At 38.5% G+C, this 19,031-nt stretch overlaps 7 protein-coding genes across 7 annotated transcripts; 4 read left to right on the top strand and 3 right to left on the bottom strand.

The window, feature by feature from the left end:
• Positions 1–142: 142 nt before the first annotated feature.
• BATDEDRAFT_16693 (uncharacterized protein) lies at positions 143–2,001 on the top strand. The gene is made up of 5 exons (XM_006678841.1): positions 143–185; positions 509–742; positions 819–1,120; positions 1,211–1,546; positions 1,648–2,001. Exons 1-5 carry the CDS (start codon positions 161–163, stop codon positions 1,831–1,833), a joined length of 1,083 nt encoding a protein of 360 aa, XP_006678904.1. The 5' UTR covers positions 143–160; the 3' UTR covers positions 1,834–2,001.
• Positions 2,002–2,686: 685 nt separating this feature from the next.
• Positions 2,687–4,870, bottom strand: BATDEDRAFT_25109 (uncharacterized protein; the record flags this gene model as incomplete). The annotated part of the gene is made up of 6 exons (XM_006678957.1): positions 2,687–2,988; positions 3,113–3,473; positions 3,565–3,631; positions 3,896–4,052; positions 4,157–4,336; positions 4,465–4,870. 6 exons carry the CDS (start codon positions 4,868–4,870, stop codon positions 2,687–2,689), a joined length of 1,473 nt encoding a protein of 490 aa, XP_006679020.1.
• Positions 4,871–6,870: 2,000 nt separating this feature from the next.
• Positions 6,871–7,791, top strand: BATDEDRAFT_88753 (uncharacterized protein; the record flags this gene model as incomplete). Its single annotated transcript, XM_006679236.1, has 1 exon — positions 6,871–7,791. One exon carries the CDS (start codon positions 6,871–6,873, stop codon positions 7,789–7,791), a length of 921 nt encoding a protein of 306 aa, XP_006679299.1.
• Positions 7,792–8,463: 672 nt separating this feature from the next.
• Positions 8,464–9,357, top strand: BATDEDRAFT_88754 (uncharacterized protein; the record flags this gene model as incomplete). The annotated part of the gene is made up of 4 exons (XM_006679235.1): positions 8,464–8,466; positions 8,803–8,988; positions 9,139–9,196; positions 9,311–9,357. 4 exons carry the CDS (start codon positions 8,464–8,466, stop codon positions 9,355–9,357), a joined length of 294 nt encoding a protein of 97 aa, XP_006679298.1.
• A 167-nt stretch (positions 9,358–9,524) lies between these two features.
• Positions 9,525–11,909, bottom strand: BATDEDRAFT_25107 (uncharacterized protein; the record flags this gene model as incomplete). The annotated part of the gene is made up of 1 exon (XM_006678956.1): positions 9,525–11,909. One exon carries the CDS (start codon positions 11,907–11,909, stop codon positions 9,525–9,527), a length of 2,385 nt encoding a protein of 794 aa, XP_006679019.1.
• A 363-nt stretch (positions 11,910–12,272) lies between these two features.
• BATDEDRAFT_88961 (uncharacterized protein) lies at positions 12,273–14,009 on the bottom strand (the record flags this gene model as incomplete). Its single annotated transcript, XM_006679153.1, has 5 exons — positions 12,273–12,478; positions 12,587–12,701; positions 12,781–12,920; positions 13,013–13,130; positions 13,239–14,009. The coding sequence occupies 5 exons, from the start codon at positions 14,007–14,009 to the stop codon at positions 12,273–12,275; spliced, it is 1,350 nt and encodes a 449-aa protein (XP_006679216.1).
• A 515-nt stretch (positions 14,010–14,524) lies between these two features.
• Positions 14,525–19,000, top strand: BATDEDRAFT_25105 (uncharacterized protein; the record flags this gene model as incomplete). Its single annotated transcript, XM_006678955.1, has 12 exons — positions 14,525–14,844; positions 14,957–15,167; positions 15,254–15,344; positions 15,415–15,518; positions 15,616–15,744; positions 15,854–16,223; positions 16,466–16,613; positions 16,682–17,017; positions 17,109–17,196; positions 17,285–18,400; positions 18,476–18,747; positions 18,907–19,000. The coding sequence occupies 12 exons, from the start codon at positions 14,525–14,527 to the stop codon at positions 18,998–19,000; spliced, it is 3,279 nt and encodes a 1,092-aa protein (XP_006679018.1).
• Between the last annotated feature and the right edge of the window lie 31 nt (positions 19,001–19,031).

Here is a 19,031-nt window from a genome sequence, read left to right as displayed (position 1 = left end):
TAGTTGAGATAGGTTTGGCACTCAGTTACTGCTATGTAATAATACAACCGTAGAGATTTATCAGCAATCCAACATTCGCTCGAGTTTCCTTGAGCCATGGCGTTTCAACCCTTCAGATCCGACTTGGCCCAACATCCACAAACCACATTCAACAGTATCAATGAAGGCTCTTATTCTCGTTGGAGGTTTGTAACTGCTGCTTCCATTTCTTGCACTGGTTAATATTTTCAATGTATTCCATCTGTCAAATGCCTGTTGCAACCACATATTACAATACGCACTGGCCGTGGCGAAACCATTGTTGAGCTGTAAACAATTGGATTCTTGTATTGCGAGTAAACGCTTGCGTACTGCATGCTGTTGGCATTCGTATCATCACTTGTTTCTGCTCATTTCATTCGAGCCATTGAATGCTAGCATAATGCATTGATATCAGATAGTCATCTTGTTATGCTCAGCTATATCTAAACTTCATTTTGATTCTGCATGACCATCTGCTTCCAACTAGGTTTTGGCACTCGTCTTCGTCCACTTACGTTTTCTAAGCCAAAGCCATTGGTGGACTTTGCTAACAAGCCCATGATTCTCCACCAGATCGCCGCGCTTGCTGCAGTAGGTGTCAAGGAGATTGTGCTCGCTGTCAATTACCAGCCCGAAGTCATGGCCAACGCCATGCAAAAAGTCGAAGACGAGTTTAACATCAAGATAACTTTCTCCATTGAATCTGAGCCTCTTGGCACAGGTAGGTGCTAGAGTATTGTCATGAATGTTCTTTAGATAAAGGTTTCTTATTGCGTGTATTCATCATTTACTTTTAGCTGGTCCACTGGGTCTTGCTCGAGATATTCTTGGTGCGGACGACTCTCCTTTCTTTGTGCTGAACTCGGACGTCATTTGCGAGTTTCCCTTCAAATCCCTTTTGGAATTCCATATTTCCCATGGCAAAGAAGGAACCCTCATGACTACCACTGTTCCAGATCCATCCAAGTTTGGTGTCATTTTGTTCAAACCTGACTCGACACAGATTGACCGATTTGTTGAAAAACCAAAAGAGTTTGTTGGAAATCAAATTAATGCCGGTATCTACATCTTCAATCCATCCATCCTCAAGAGAATTCCAGTAAGTATATCCCTTGACTATATTGATTCCGTGTATGTGATGAACTATGCATTTGGCACATCATCTAAACTAACCTTGCTGTTTTTATAGGGCAAACCCACTTCCATTGAGACCTACGTATTTCCAAGAATGGCTAGAGATGGTCAGTTGCATGCCACACCACTTGTCGGTTTCTGGGCAGATGTAGGTCAACCCAAAGATTTTCTCAGTGGGCAGGGTCTGTACCTCGATTCGATTTCCAAACACGCTCCAGAAACCCTTGCAAAAGACGATTTTATTCAAGAGAATGTGCTGATTGATCCCACCGCCAAGATTGGAACAGACTGCAAAATCGGACCCAATGTTGTTATTGGCCCTGGTGTCACGATTGGAAACGGTGTTCGACTGCAAAAGGCTACCATTATGCGTGGAGCATCTGTAAAAGACGTAAGTCTGTTATGAGTCGTGACTGGATCGATGTGTTGTAGTTTGAATTTACTATGGCGTTGCTACAGAGTTACAACTGACTCAACTTTAAATTGGAATAGAACGCGTGGGTCAAAAACTCAATCATTGGATGGTACTCGAGTGTTGGTCGCTGGGCACGTCTTGATGGTGTTACTGTTCTTGGTGAAGATGTTCAAGTTAAAGATGAAATCTTTCTTAACGGAGCCACTGTTTTACCACACAAGGGCGTTTCGGTGGATATCCTTGAGCCTCAAATTGTCATGTAGCTTTTTTGAAAGTTCTGAGGCTTATTCAAAACCATCGAGTTTAGAGTGATATCAACCAACAAAACTGTTTCTAAATATCTTGTCGACCTTTGAGATTTTTTTTAAAAATGGTTGGTGGTTCTCTCAAATTTTTATCAATAAACTATAAAAGTTTAGGTTTTGATGGTCAATGTGTAGTATTCTACAGTGTATTGTAACTTGACTAATATTTTACAATTTAAATTTATTTGAATCTGTTGATGCCTACTTTTACCGTCGCATTCACGTAAAACAGAACACTAAATAAGGATACCAAATGAAACATTTGGGCAACTTGAAAGTCATCACACCAAATCTGAATCATAAAATCCAATCGACATGTCCAGGCATACTTGTTTCAACCTAGATTCTACCAATGTCAATCTCTCATACGACTCAAGATTGAATATCTTTTGTGAATGAAAGATATGATGCAGCGACGCTTCATCATATATGCTGCTTGTCTGTGCATGTGTTGGTTCGATGCCTGGAAGCGGATTCTATAGAAATGAATCAAGTCGTTTTTGATAGACCCTATAGTGTTAGTCGCGGCATTATCTTGTTTTTATAAACTAGAGTATAACTAAATAGTTGATCATAATCATTGCATGAAAACAACAGTTTACTTCAAAAATGGGTTACTTACAAATATTGATCCAAATGGTGGATCAGTGATGCCCATTATTTTTATACTTGCAGGTTCTTTTTTTAATACTGGTTTTGACACTGTTGAATTGTATTCGTGTGGATTTACCACAAAACAAAATTAGCAATTAGGATAATTTTCAAACCACTTGTGTTGAAATCTAAAGCCATCAAGGCTGGATTAACATATTTAAACTGTCTTGCCTGTTTTTTCAAATTGAATTAGTGGAAGTGTGACTTGTACCACGGATGTTTCTTCTAGAGTAATATCTCGCTTATATCCCATACGCTCAGCATACTTGGATTTAACATTTGGAACAACAACTGAGCGAGCAAATGGAATAATATCCATAATGGGCGTGTCGTATGTTTTTAATGGTGTATATCGAAAGTCAGTTGGCTTGCTTGGTATAGATGCCACGACTCTCTCCAGGCGAGCATCCAAATATGATGGGTTCTTTTTGGATTGTGAATACCATTCTGGTTCATTTCCTTATCACACATGGTATTTACAAAAAGCAACGTGTATAAACTATGATTAAATATAGAATGGCTTTCATGACGAAAATTGCAACATATTTACCAATCTGGTGTATTGCTGAATTTATAAACTCACCTTGAGATGCTTTGAGTAGCCTAATACGCTTAGACGCTCTAGTCTGATAAATTATTTTCCATCCTGCTTTTATAAACAACCAGCCCAATCGTGCATTGGGCTGCTCACTGGGTGAAATGACAAGTGAATCGTACGAATGCTTTACATCTGATGTCTGTATACGCATATTACTCAATATGGTGTCTTGAGATGATGTGATATAGCTGCGTATAATATCTGGTGTAGACAATGTATCAGAACTATGCTTTGTACTAACACTTTGTAGTTTCTGATTATGCTCGACATTTGCAAACGTTTCACAATCAACATCTTCTCCAATGCACACAAACATGGACAGGTGCTTTCGTCTTTGAAGTTCTTCCTATTTTTTAAAAACAATAGGATCAATCAAATGATAGATTTAGTCCAATCTACACAACATGTTGATGATAATTCAATAATTTGAGCTTAACTCGTGCATGTAACTCCTCATCAAAGGTATAATGTAATGAAACGGCTTGATCATTCAAAGCAATCAAACTATTTGGTTGAACGATACAATCGAGTGGTTTTGGCAATCTAGCTGGCAGAAATGGGTGTTTTGAGTCTTTTATAGCAATTATACGATTCTCTCTAATCTCTTTGCTTCTATTGTAAACCGTTTTGATTGGAATATGCATTCCGATGCTTGGTAATATACTATACCGCTTACCAAAAAGAATCCATTAGCAATATGAATCTATCATGTTGTTGATTTTGATACATGTTTGGCCAACACTACTCCCGAATGATCGAAATTCCTACCTATGGGAAAGCAACTGTGCGTCGCCCATTGCTTTGCATTGTAATGGTATAAATGCAAACTGGTTCGTTCGGATAGTAAACACGCAATGTGCTCTGCATAGTTTGAAGGGTTTAAACATGATGGTTACCAACGTATCTGAATTTGCTTTCAAAACTCCTACATTCATCCAGTTAAAATCCAACATCAGTCAATCATGCAGCAATCACTATTTTGAAAGACCCGACTTTAAACTGGGCTGGCTCAAATTGAGTGGAAATTACCTTCCATTGGCGAAATACTAAAACAGTTGGATGGTAGCTCTTCAACTATTTCAACAAGATAGTTAAAATCTACATTGGTTTTGTTTGGTATGTTGATGAATTTTTCTTTTGTCTGATTGATAGAAAGCATTCCAAATTCAAATTGATGAGGGATTTGAATATCCTGTAATGCGGGAAAAGCTAGTGTTGAATAGTTGTAGATTAGGAAACAAATAATACGTTAAAATGCACATCAATGAACAAAAACTGTAACCCCCATTAAATTTGTATAGTATGAGCTTGGTAAAAGCAACGCCATGTCTATTTACCTATGAGTTTTACAGTCAGTTTGTCCATTTCGCTTGACAGGACAGAAAATGTATCTTGAACAGGAGCCCAAGATATGCAACGAAACTCTACTTGAACAGTTTCACATTCACCAGGATATATGTATCCTTTTTTGTTTGTAATCAACCGAAAACATGAATCTGCTGCAGGTGGAATAAACTTGATTCGAGTACGCTGTCCACCAGTGTTTCTGACGCGTATGATTTTAATGGAAGTGGGTGGTCTGTCCACTAATGATGGCTCTAGATGGTGTTGTTCCTCCGAGTGTGCTAAATCTATATTTATTTTCTGCTCTCTGGCATGGGCTAGTTTACTCTTGGTGAATGTTGTGGCATTTGACGCTGTGCTGAATGGAAAATGTAGATATGGTGGCTCTAGGCAGAGCATAGTATGACGAATACAGACAAGATAGGATGAATATGCAAGAAAATACAAAATTTGAGTTTTTGCTCTAAATATATAACTGAAAGCATCTATTGCAGTTCACAGAAAAATATGCAGGTCGGTAAACCACTGTCATAGGTCTGGTAGAGATTGGGTTTGCTTAGATCTTGACTACTATGTTGCCAACCAAGGCTATTTAGATACATAAATTAAAATGATTTTCAAAAAACTTGATGCTACTTTGACATTGAGTGGCTAATAGATCTAACCAGTAACCAAATCTAAACCACATTAAGCTTGATGCTCCCAAATACACTGTCCTATCATGTTACACCTACAAGCATATTTGTTTATATATTATGTGTATATACTTGGAACATGCCAAGTACTCGATGTATTAATATCCCGAATTTGGACAAGGTTTAAAAACATTGTCAGGACAGATCATTAGTTTGAGGGTTTATAAATACACACTATGCCATATTTTGAACCTCGCTCCCTTGTGAACAGTAGTTGCATAAAACACTAGCATCTTCACCCCGATTGTATGAATAAAATAAGGGCTGTGAAGTTGGAGATAACTGAAAAACAGCATGCACGAGTGACTGGACGGTGTTTTACACGGGGCACATATTTGACAACTGTAGACGCCATCATCGCGACCATCAAGGGAACGAGCAAGGATCAATAATGAGGCTAGTTGATTCTAGTGATTCAAACTCAGTTTCAATGCACAGCAAAGTAGTGACAGCGTACTCGACAGTAATGCTCAGTGAAATTTGATTGATTTCTAAACTCGTTTAAACTGAAAACATTTCAGTCGTATTCACGTAGAATGGGACACTAAATAAAAGGATCAGAGTACATGATAAACAGTCGGTTTCATGGCATGATTGCTGTTGGTTTACCGATCCCTCTCCTGATAGTTGGCATGGGAACGACATGCAATTTTTATTTTCTTGAACTAGAGCGCGAATGTATTCGAGTTTGTAGTGTTTTGACAACATCAAAACAGTCGAATTCAATATATATAGTATACAATGCAGGAATTTGGATTTCGAGTTGTTGATTGTACAATGCATGATTATGTCAAATGGAGAGAAAGGGCACGTTCAGTTCAAAGTTACAGTTTATATGTGCATCATATGATGAATATTATGGTTTAAAGAGTCGAGAATATCAATTTCTATCAAGTGGAACAGAGATTTAACTATTGCATATTCCAAAGCAAAAGAGGCAGTGGTTGCACGATACATACAAATGCTTCATTTTACGTGAGTACGGCTGTAATGTGCAACACATTGGTCTTTGGGATTGACATTTTCAACATTGAACAGAAATCGTGGGAAACCCACAAGCAGAAAAAAATAAATTGGATCATCAGCAACTATATTGACAGGCAGCCATCATGCTTGACATGACAGGTTGTGAGATTTTGATTCTATAAAAAGGCTCGCTGTGAGAATGGCAAATTCAGCCCGCCTATTCTATTGATCGCTGTGGTTCTAGCAGAGTATATCTGTGATTGTATAGCCAGAGATTTTGTCAAACCAGATTGGACTACTATACCATTTCAACCTATCCATTTGCTTTGTATCTGCTAGTGGTTTGACTCACCATAACCGATTTACTTTTTGCAAGTGCTGATCTTGATTGACAAGATAATTCTGTCTATTCTTAAAACCGATTGGCTTTATTAGCCTTTTTTGGTATATATCTATACATTGTGTCAGGCTTATATCCTGCCAAGTCTGCTCATTGTTTCGGTATTCAATCTGAACAACGACATTGCCAAACCTCGACTTTTTGATTTTCGGTAAATATAACAGTATTCCCTTGCCATGCTTTTGATTGCAAATCATTTGATTTGGCTTGATCTGTTGGTTCTTTCTCACCTCACGATCGTTATTTTACTTTACAAAATACAATGCTAACAATGTGGGGCTTCGACAACCCGTCCTGTAATTGCATTTATCAAACGTAGATAGAATACCATAGTAGTCATGACTAACTCCAGCTTGATTCGGCCTATTGAAAAGCCCACCAAAAGGTATTCGTACTCGGCAGCAGAGAAGCTTAAGATTATCCGATACGCTGAAAAAACATCGCAGGGTCAAGCTGCGTTCAAATATGGTGTCCATAAATCTATGATATCTCGATGGGTGCGAATTTTGGATAAAATCAAAGCCGCAAAACCTACTACTCGTCGCATTGGATCTGGTCGACGACCTTGGAAGCAATACTTGGAAGACGAGGATGAGTATAACGAGGACAGCAGTGACGAGGCAGAGGAAAAGCATATCGTCGATTCTCCCATTTCTGACCATTCTTATGCATTGCGAAAAACCCCTCAAGATGCCGACTTTCATGAAGATGACAGAGATATGTTTGAATCAAATTGTGATTCCAGCACGCTGGTAGCCGAACTCATGGTTAGCGAAAGCTTGGATGGATGGGAGTCGTCGTCGCCTGCATTGGTCACACCAGTTGCTATTTCACAAGATGCTACACCTACTCCAACAGATCTGGTCGTAGCAGCCACTACATCAACTGCATTTCTGTCCAACTGCATGCTTGGATATACCATCCAGCCCATTCAGAGTCATTCATTCTCATACCAGTCATCTATGGCTGACACTGTTTCATCACACGCAGATACCCACTCATTCGATTTATGCTTTCCACTTCAAAACACTCAAGCCAGTCATACTTGGAGCTACAAGTCTGCAGCATGTCCGACCATCAAGGCTGGGTCTATTCATATGCAGTCTGTCTCTTCATCCTGTGAAAATATGATCCTTGACAATACTGGACTGTTTGACAATTTTGTGGATGATGGGGATACTGGAATTGACAGCAATCCATGCCGACTTGCACTTGCTTTAGACAAGATGTTTTCCCTTTCCAAGAGCGAATGTATGTAGATTCATCACTACTGGCTATGAATCTAGTTTTTGGCTCGGCGCATTGACTGATGGATTTTTACATGTTTGGCGTTCCGACTGCCTAGCTTTTTGTAGCTAATTTATTTCATTATCGGGCTCGTTGTTTGAAAGGCATTGCCATTATCTATATTCCCATATTTCATATATAATCAACCGGCTGGCTGTATATTGCTTGAAGCTATTGAACATTTTTTTGCCAAACCAATCGATTTGTTCTGCCGAATGAGGAGATGAACTCAACAAGTTTATTAGTAAATAAAACTTGCATCTATATTCCAAAACTTTTATATTGTCTTGATGCATTTTATCACAACAAGGATATATACATTGGGATTCATGAGTTTGGGTTCCGAGTTGTTGATCGTACAATGCATGATTATACCAAATGGAGAGAAGGAATAAGCTCAGTTCAAAGTTACAGTTTATATGTGCATCATATGATGAATATTATGGTTTAAAGAGTCGAGAATATCAATTCCTATCAAGAAAGTGGAAGATATTCAGCCATTATTCTAAAGCAAAGGAAAGGAAATCACTGCAAGATAAATACAGAAAAGTATTCCATTTTACGTGAATACGGCTGTAAAACCACTGCTTTGACCGCTAGTATTTATCTAAACCATTACCAGAACCCATTAGTCTATTTGCACAATGGTAAGTAGTTCATCTTTTTGTTGGTATGATATAGTGCTGGTTGGTATGGTAGAGTAGTTGGGCAGTACCTGCCCAACAGATTTTCCTGATATACTAGCTGCCAAGAAACAGTTAGTATATCTGGACTATCTGGTTCAAACATACTAGCCCTAGACTTTTAGTCACATCAACTCTTTTGTTTAGAGTCTGTATGCATTCAGAACTGTTCTTGATATAATGTTGGATAGTAGTCCATCAGCTATAATTTTGATAACCTCAACCTACTTATCAAGCCACTAACTCGAAAGTCTATTTTTGATTCATGACATTTGTTTATTATTATTTTGATACATTCAGTCCGAAGTTGAAGAAACTATCAAGAGACTTTCATCTCACAAAGGGGTTGAAGGTATCGTGATTGTCAACATGGAGGGTATTCCCATTCGCACTACATTAGACCATGACAAGACGATTCAATATTCTGCGCTGATTACACAACTTGCTGCCAAGGCGAGGAGTGTGGTGCGAGATCTGGATCCACAGGTGGGTGTTCCTTGATTATGTATTGAATGTGTGCTGGTGTTGGAACACGAGCCTATACATATATGGCAAAAAGATGTTTCAATGATCCAAAATAGAAAACACATGTGCTAAATAGAATGAAATTCTTTGATTCTGGTTGATTGTTTTTAGAATGATCTTACGTTTCTCCGTATCAGATCCAAGAAGCATGAAATCATGGTAGCACCAGGTAAAGTGTTGACGTGAAAATTGACTATCTACTTTTTCCGATGGCTCAACCTACATACTGCTAATTAGTCGGATTCGAGTCAACGCACTAACACATATGTTTAAATTTATATAGATAAAGAGTATATTCTTATAGTTTTGCAGAATCCTCATCAGAATTGAAATGGAGTGTTTTAGATGAAATAAACGACTTGATTCAGAGTGATTTTATTGCTTGTGCATTGTGGCATTGAAGATGTTGACATGATTGAGTTTGAAATATGGGTAAAAGATTGCATTTTAAACCAGAGATACCAGTTGCTACAACAGATTACAGAAACACGAGTAAATTAAGCATGCACTGAGTCGGGTTGCTCTAAAGCTAATGTAACAGTCGCACTACTATGATTGGTTGTAGATGTGGCCCATTTGTCTGCCAGCTCTGTAAAGCTGTCGCCATTTTGAAAGTCGTCAAAAATCTTTTCAAGGCGCTCAGATACAAACTGCCATTGTGGTTCTTCAAATTCATGACGTGTGCTTTCAAGTGATTCAACGACTGGGTCAGCAGGAACATGAGTCGATACAAGGTTTTTGGATTTCAAAGTATGCGTTGAAATAGGCGATGATGGGCGATATGAAGCATTATACTGATCAGGCCTATTTTCCAAAGAAGGATACTGTGATATAGAATGATAAGAGGAGGATGGATACTTTGCTTTGAGATAAAGAGGGTCGCCTAGTATTTCATGATCTCCTCCAGGAGCAACTCGTATATAATACGATGCAGTGTCCACTTTAGATGGCACTTCACGTGCCCATGAGCTTACGGGCCCAGGATCTAGAGCAGATAGCAACTGGGTCGACAAAGGATTAGCACGATCATGAATGTGTGGCATGTCAGAGTTTGGATCAAGATAATTAGCAGACTTTAGTTCAGGTATGGCTGCAGCCATTCCATTGTACGACGCAAAAGGAATTTGGTTGCGTGTTGACCCAGACCAATGCGGTGACGGAGATCTAGATGATGGCGACGGAAAAGAGCTATTAGTGTCGCGCATAACCACTGATTCAGACAAAGGATTCGAGTTCATTGCAGGAGAAGCTTTGGGAGCCTCGACGCTTTTTTTCCGAGAATCAGATTCGCCATTAGCTTCGAGCTTGCTCGTGCTCATTGAAGGACCCGCTTGATCTTTTTCAAGAGCGAATTTATTGGGCGATGGAGAAATAGGTCTTTGGTAGTTGTGCGATCGTTGGCTAAAAATCTGCCACCATTTTTTCGGCTTTGTATTGATAGAGTGACCAGTACCATTGCACGCCGGACATATGATATCACTGGAAATAAATTGTGCTCCCGAACATACTGGACAAGCTCCTTTAAGAATAATACGATGACGATCAGAAGTTGATAGTCGTGATTCAAACGATTCTGCACGCATTTGGGTTTCAAGAGGTGAATTATCAACCGTATAATTGGGATTGGGAGAAAGTAGAGGATTAGGCTGATTGATTAAATGGATTGGTGATGTTTGGGATGGCGTATGCAATGGAGCAGAAGGCCGATCTGATGGAATTGTATTAGTATTTGGATGCTTAGATGTAATAGGTAGCGTTTCAGATGGTTTATTACCGCCGGGTGAGCGAGGAAGTGGAGAATTACGTTCCCCCCAACCAGTGGTATTGCTACCATGTAGTCCATTTCTGTCCAGACTCGATCTAGAGAGATTCTGATTAGAACGGTGTATATATGAATTCATGGAGGATTGAGGCTGTTTTCTTTCAGGCTTGGACCAGAAGGAAGTAAGCCAGTTAAATAGTGGTGAGCATGCATCTGAAGGAGGTTCCAAGCGTGGCTTGATAGACGGGTTATGGTCTCGTGATGAGGGCTTGATTTTCTGTTGCAGGGATGGCTGTAGTTCAATTGGAATGGCTGGCTCAGTCACTGGCTGCTCTTTAAAAGTATAAGTGGTGTCATGATCCAATACTAACGGCGGGCTCTGTTTGCTGTAGCTTTTGAGTGAGCTGGTTGTATCTTTTTCAGAGTCAGACTCGTCTTCATAAAGAGTGATGACATTTGCCAAAGGTGAACTTCGAGAAGTCGTGATTGGGTAATATCGATTGAGATGCGACCTTCTCATTGGCGTGGCCGCTACAGTACAAGTCTGTGATGGTCTGGCCAAAGAATGATCATCCGCAGTACTAGTTGCTGGATTACTAGATTCAATCGATTCTGAATGGTTGTCGGCTACTGGATTCAAAGCCTGCAGCGCATCATCTGCACTGCCACTAATGCGATTTACGCCCTCTGAAAAATTTGCAAAAGTATCTGCAGTAGACTCGATCCGTACATCATCATAGGGCAATAGAGTGCTACTGTTTTCATTCGTTTTCTGACTAGTACCATGAAAATGATGGATACCGTTGTCTACTGCATTTATGATCGCTGATGCTTCCAATTTGTCTTGACTTGCTGTTTTTTCAAGAGCAACAACGTTTAACAAATGGCTGGTTTTTGATGGATTCTCTGCCGCTTTGTCAGCTATCTTTGCTGTAGCAAGAACAGAATGGTCGTTTTTATCAGGCAAAGTAGTTACAAGTGGCAACGGATGATCTTTATCCAAAGGCGATGGATGTTGGTGAATTTGTTGCTCTAAAGCTACTTTTTGTGAGTCTGCCAACTTGACATCATTGCCGTCTGTGACACTTACTTGAGTAGTTGATAGATTGATCAATGACATATTATTAGTTTAAATATATCGAAATGTGATTAGATGTGACTGTTTTAAGCTATATTGTTTTTTAATTATCGAGCAATCACTAAGAAAATAGTTAAGCAGATGACTTGCTACAAAATCAAGATGATTCTAAAAAAGGAAATTTAAGCCAATTTATTTTTCAGTAATACTAATATTTTTTGGTTCAATCTATTGACCCTTTGACAGCAATCACCACTTTAATCTTGCCCACCGCGTGGATACTTGATGGCTGGTTTAATCGTGATGCTTTAAACCAGCCATCGAGTTTTTGATCTACTGTATCGTGCATGTACGGGGTTCAATAGATTGCATCAATATAGCATTATTCAAGCCAATGCCAAATAATTACAGTTTAGCAGGTTTTGACAAAACCAACTTTAAAGCTGCCAGGCAATCCTGGGACAGCGCTTTAATCTCCTTGTCCGTGTTATGGACATGAATGCAAATGCGCACTCGTTCTGAACCTTTAGGTACTGTTGGAAATCGAATAGGTCGTACACTCTGTCCACAGGATAAAAGAATATGAGCCAAAGTATTGACATTCTCATTGCCTAGTCTCCAGTTACGAGTCAAACATTAGTTGTAAATTCTTTCAGTTTAAATGAATGCTATCATCAATAATGATGCTACTTGTACATGACTCGCATTAAATGACAGACCTGGAAGTACAATGCCTTGAATTGCCGTCATGGATCCCAAGAGTTGAGCACCTGGTGGCATTGAATGCATCAAATTTCGAAACAATACTATTTTTGCTTTCAAAGTATCCTGCAACTAAGATTGACAATCCATATTAGTTTTGAATAATTAAAGGTGTCTATATATTGCAAGTCAAATATCTTGATTCACGTACTGATTTCCAATGAGTAGCAACAAATTTATGAGATGTGCGGATTTCTACAAGACTATGAAAAGACATCATTGTAGAGTATATCAAAGGCCGACCAAAGTTGACTAAAAATTCAATCAGTGTAGAAGATCCAATCACGACAGCTAATAATTCAGACAAATCATACAAATACAAAGTTGATATGGTTTAAATGTACTCGGTCAAAATAATATTCAAAATAAATGGCTGAACCTACCGCCATGCGAGCCCATTCCCTTTCCAAACGTATGTAATCTTGCAAAAACAGCATCCTCTATATCAAGATCATGCACTAGTCCAGCTCCTCTTTCTCCAATCACACCTGTCGAGTGTGCCTAGATTGAATTTTACAAAAAAGTCAAGGCTATAGTTTAGCCTAGATAACAATCAGCATTTAATATACGCTGTTAAAAGATTGAAAGTCAAAAGCGACATCAAAATACCTCATCAATAATTAAATTAACTTTTCCTTTATACATTTTTGAAATTTTGGCTAGTTCTAGTAGTGGTGCTACATCACCGTCCATAGAATACACGGCTTCGACAGCAATAACCGCGCATCTATTGGACATGTCCGTGTCCGATGCTTCCTCGGTAAAAAATGCATCCAGTATATTTTTCACATTTATAATATCGTTGTGTTTGAATGATTTGATTTTGCCAAATCGACGTAGTCTTAGACCATCATGAACTGAGGCATGGATAAGTTCATCGTACAAAACAAGTACATTTGATTGAGGAATTGCCGAAAAAAGCGATAGATTTGCATCATATCCGGAATTGAACAGCAGTGCCTTGTAAGGTGATTTGAAGTTGCTGCTTGCAACGTCATTGGTGCTTTTGGATGTATAATGTGACACCAACATATTTTCCAGTGATACGGCATCTACAGAATTTCCAGCCAGCAATCTGGAACCAGTCGATCCAATTCGTGCAACCTGTGGCAACTGTTGCGAGACTGAAGTAGACTGTGACTGAATTAGATTGTTGTTGTTGATTAGTATCTGGTTAATTTGATACGAGAGATTAGTATTATGAGAGAGTCCCATATAGTCATTGGAAGAAAAATCGACCATAGTGCGATGCTGATCCAGTATTAGTTGTGTTGGCAAAGCGATTGACCTTAGCAGTCCATTTCTAACACGTTTGTCCAAAAGACTTTGCATGGTGTCTGCCAATGACCAACAAGGACCCACAGACTCTGTAGAATCCATTGTTGATGGTCGCACTTGCTGATTTCAAAAACAAAAATTAGTCATGTGGCTGATTACAGTTATTTCTGATCGGAGACGATCACTGTTTGGCTTGAACTGCTGTTGGTTTCTTGGATATTCAACTACACATGGATTCATCTGGGATTGGTGATGGCTCTGTACATCCTACTCATCTACAGCATGTATTGAATAAAACAAAAGCGTCGTCGTGGGGAGAAATGCTTGCGCAGCTACTCAGCATCCGATCAGCCCAACTTGTGCATGGCACTGCTTTTGGGCGATTACAGAGTATGATTATTGCCTTGTATTTTGATAGTCAATCACTAGTGTTTATACAACTAATGTTTTTAATCTTGAAGCTCCCATTTCTCGAGGATTTGATCTGATTGCTGCTCATATTGTATCCACTTTTACTGGTTTCTCTAAAGTCTATCGACTTATTGAGGAAAAGGTAAAACTGCCCTTGTTTGTATAATTATCAAAATGAATACAACAAACTAATCATTCATATTTCAATGTCAATTTTTACTACTCAATTTCATCAGATTCTTGTCATTGAACCTGCAGATACACGCATATCCGCATACACGGTTCTCTCTATCTTATTGCATCGATCAGATATCAACAAACTAATTGTAGATGGGCTTGTAGAGTGCATGCAGAATGGCACTCGGTCGTCCAAACTCGCTGTTGTGCTATTTTTAGAATTTGTTTTGTTAAATGAGACTACCAATGATAAATGCATCTCTTCCAAGAGCACGGAATTGGAGAATTATAGACAGCGTCTTTTTCAAGCACTAATTCCGTATCTACTAAAATGCGTTGATTCAGACGGGTAGGTTGACTATTTTTGTACCGATAAGCAAGTAGCTGATGTGTCACTACCATGTGCAATAAAAACTACTACTGCTGATTGATTTAATGCTAACACTATTGAATGTTTGTAGAATGTTAAACGAGTCTGTTGGTCAGTTCCAAAAAACTAGACTGACAATCCTAGCATCAACAGTCATTTTGGTGCAGCTTAGATCTGATGCTCTTGCTGTAGCACAAAAATCATCCATTACAAATTCTGAAAAAAGAGTACTTATTCAGGATGACTCGTGTATTAGAAATACAGCAGGGCATTTGGTTTTATATATTCAATCAATGTCCAAGGTGGAGTTATTTGTATATCCTATACATAGAGTGTGCACTGCAGTTTAGAGTTTTAAAAATATACAATTAATCAACTATTTATATAGTATCTGTCCGATAATCGATTGTATGCACCTTTTTTTAAAAAAATCGCATTAATTGTTCAAGATGAGATGGATCAACTTCCTCAAACACACGGTATGTTTCCTTGTGTGGTAAATATGCTGGTAACCAAGACATTACTTGGTACTTATTTTAATGGTTATAGAATCTCTAGCGGTGCTTGTGGCTACGATTTCAAAAGCTATTGTTCCAAGAGAATACTTTTCTAGCAATAAAATAATCAAGAAACTAGAGAGCATACTGGAAAAGGTAGGATCTTTAATGCTTAATCTATGCTATTGGCTTATTTAAATTGCATTTTTCAAGCCACTAAACTATTTGATATGTGTGCATTGATGAAAACAAGGAGCGTGATTTCATGTTAAAATTAATTCAAACATGTGCTGTATTAGCTGCAGTATCACAAGAACAAATGGATACGGTTGTTAGTAGTTTACTGGTTCAGCAGCAGCTTTTAAAATTAATATCAGTTTCAGTACGTATTTCATCCAATGTTTTTAAAATAGGGCTGATATAGGTTTTTTATTTTAAAAAGTCAGCTGGGCTAATACTGTGATTTTAATTACTTTTACTGTGTTATGTAGATCCATCAAACTCAAAGCAAACAACTCAGATCTCTTGCATTTGATTTATTACGACAAACTTTGGTTGCGCTAGATTCGGGAATGTTTACATCTATAATGGATCCTCTTGCTGCAATGTTTTGCATTGAAAACGATGAGAGTGTGCACCAATTGTACGACATATCTTTGTTGCAAGATATTGCTGGTGTAATTGCCGAATTTGCTGTTATACATCCTCAAGCAGCGCTCAAGGACATGTTTGTTCTGCTGTCATCAGAATCCATGGCTGTTCGTCAAAATGGATTGTTTATTTTGCAACAAGTTTTGGAATTGAACAAGGAACAAATCAAAAGCAATCCTCACTTTAAAATAAGGCAAGTTACTCTTGCTGGTATGATTGATTTGACAGTGTTTCAACAAACTATTCAATGCTGTTTTAAAAACTGTACCAGACTAATGTCATGCTTGCCTATTATACAGCCAATATATCGGAAAGCATTTTCTCAGATCTCTCAAAAACATTAATTTAGAGTTTCATGAGCAAGTAGTCTATATATTTTCAATGATGGGTAAATGCAGTTGTTTTGATTATGAATATACTATCGTGTTGATTTTAACTATGCTTTTGTATAGATCCACTGCTTGTAATTCCAACACTTGCAGAAAAATTATTCAGTCGTGATGAACATGAACAGTTCACATCCGAAAGTATTTTAGTGCAGTTACTATTGTGTAGCAACCCCCAGCTGAGCGCATTGGAAATTTTTATAGAATATATTCGGTAAGCGTAGTTGATTCGATATAATTCTGACAGCAGTTGAATTCTGACAAACTTAATTTTGTATACAGAGTCATGAATGCTCAGAAACCATATTGCCGGCCTCCCAAGTATGATTCTCCTGCACAAATTGGGCGATTACCGATCCAAACACCGACTTCATCGAATACACACGATACTGTAACAAAAATAGACCGCTTATTTCGAGTATTTTCTAAATGTGTCGAAAAGATAGACGAGCAAGCCGATGATTTAATTTCAATATTGGTACAGAAGCTGTATGGATGTCCTAGCGACCCACTTTTAGTTCGTATACTCAGTTCATTTATTCCAGTTTTGTTACAAAGCTCATCATCGTGTATTAAAGTCATTCGAATTTGCATTAATATCATGAGTACACAGCCTAGGTATGTATTTATTAGAGTAATCAATGTTACAAGTGCTTTATTTTGGTGTTGATTGCAAAACTAATTTAAACACGGTTGTTGAACTGAGCAGACTTGCAGAGAATCTACTTTTGTCAGAGATTCCAAATGCAGTCGAGACTGTTCTTTTTGCACGACTCTGCCCACTACTTATTTTAAAGGTGGTGTTTCAATGCATATTTAGATGTGTACATGCGTTTATTTGAGTTTAGATTCTCATTTAGCTTGAATGATTATCGGTGAATTTAGATGATTCCGCTTGAAGCGTTAGATCGACTTCCATACTTGGAACAATTTGATGAGCCAAAAGATTACTGGCAGATGGATAGTAGTTATAAATCTGACGATGATGGTTACACCTCTTGCTCTGCTTTGAGCGATTGTATGCTTATTAGCCGACTGGCAGATTGCCTGCTTGTACGGATTGAGTATCCATTGGAATTTGAAGATGTTCAGAAACTAGCATGTCAAGTTATTGCTCAGCTGCCTTTGTGGTACATCACCCACTCGTTGTTTGTAACCAAGCTGGATAAAGTGATTTTTTCGAGCAATTTACGCTGTACTCGACTAATCATATTTATTGGATGCCATGCTGTAATGGCAAGAAGTTCATTTGGGACTATGGAGAATGAGATGCTGAAATCACTTGGCTCGCGAATGTTTTTGACGATAGCATGGAAACCAGACTTGTCTTTGGCTATTGGCTGTGAAGCAAACGAAAAAGAAACTATTCTTTCAAAGATCCAATCGGGATCGATTGAGCTGTTGTCACTGATTATATGCAACGAAGCAAAATCCAACTCATCTCATGTTCTGCCAACACATATTTACAAATCGGGCGATCCCATCGAGGAAACAAAAGGAGCGAATAGAGCCAGTGTCAAAAGTATGCCCGCATCAAAAGTCGGTTTGAAAACTATGGATGACAACACGACTGTCCAACCTATCGTGTCGATTGCAGATGTTACCGAGTCGATCAAGCAATGTCTTGACCCATATTCACGTTTACCGCAAAGCATTCAAATATTGTATCGGCAGCTATTTCAGAAGGATTCAGTAAATGTAGATGATATGGAATTTCGATGTAGTCTTACAACAGGTCTAGCAAATGCGATTCATTTTGCAGTCAAATTACTCTGCCTTTCAGGATCCAAGCATGGAACCTCTACAACTATAGATCCATCACAAGCCGCTACGATTTCCCATGAGATTGAGCCTCGAAATGCAAATGCCTTTTTATGGCTTTATCACCAGCTTGCTCCTTTACTGGTTGATGTATGTATGACAATACTGCAACAAGCCAAATGCAGCACTACAGAAACTGAAATACATCGACCTGAAATTGTTATAGCAGCGATGTTGCAAGTACGTTTGTATTCATGCTGCTTACTACTGAAAATGCAATCCGACTTCATTTACTAATATTTGAATCATTACTAGTCGCTATTTCTATTTATGTTTATTACCACTCGTAGCTCGTATGCGACGCCCAATCCAATCCAAACTCGACCTCTCGTAAGCATGTTGTTTGAGGGATTAAACTATCCACATCAACTTGTTAGGCTAGAATGTCTTAAAATCATTAGTGCGGCTTTGGCAGGAATGGATCGTTTATTGCTCGATCTTGAAACAGTTGCTCAGCTTCGGATACGATTAAAGGAACGTGCTGTGATGGAAAACGATGTCAAATGCCGCACATTGACCCAAAGGCTGTATGATATGGTCCAGCAGCTATAACCTGTGTAGCAACTGTACTGAGATTCCAGAATCTGCCCACCACACCATAAACCTCATCTATTTAAACCATGCATTATGCAATATCTTGAAAAAAGTATACTTTAATTAATTTTTTAAATGGTTTAATGAGGTAGCAACAACGATGGATATTCTAAAAAAGTGTGCCAAGCAACACTAGCACAATGCAAAAACATTGAAAGCTTCAAAGAAACTGGCCTCGGGGATTGAGCTGAGATCGTCTCTCATTAAAAGATCAGAT

This window comes from Batrachochytrium dendrobatidis, assembly GCF_000203795.2.
Source record: "Batrachochytrium dendrobatidis JAM81 unplaced genomic scaffold BATDEscaffold_6, whole genome shotgun sequence".
Lineage (NCBI taxonomy): Eukaryota > Fungi > Chytridiomycota > Chytridiomycetes > Rhizophydiales > Batrachochytrium > Batrachochytrium dendrobatidis.
The sequence above is the reverse complement of the archived record's forward strand: the minus strand, read 5'-3'. Positions and strand labels throughout refer to the sequence as shown.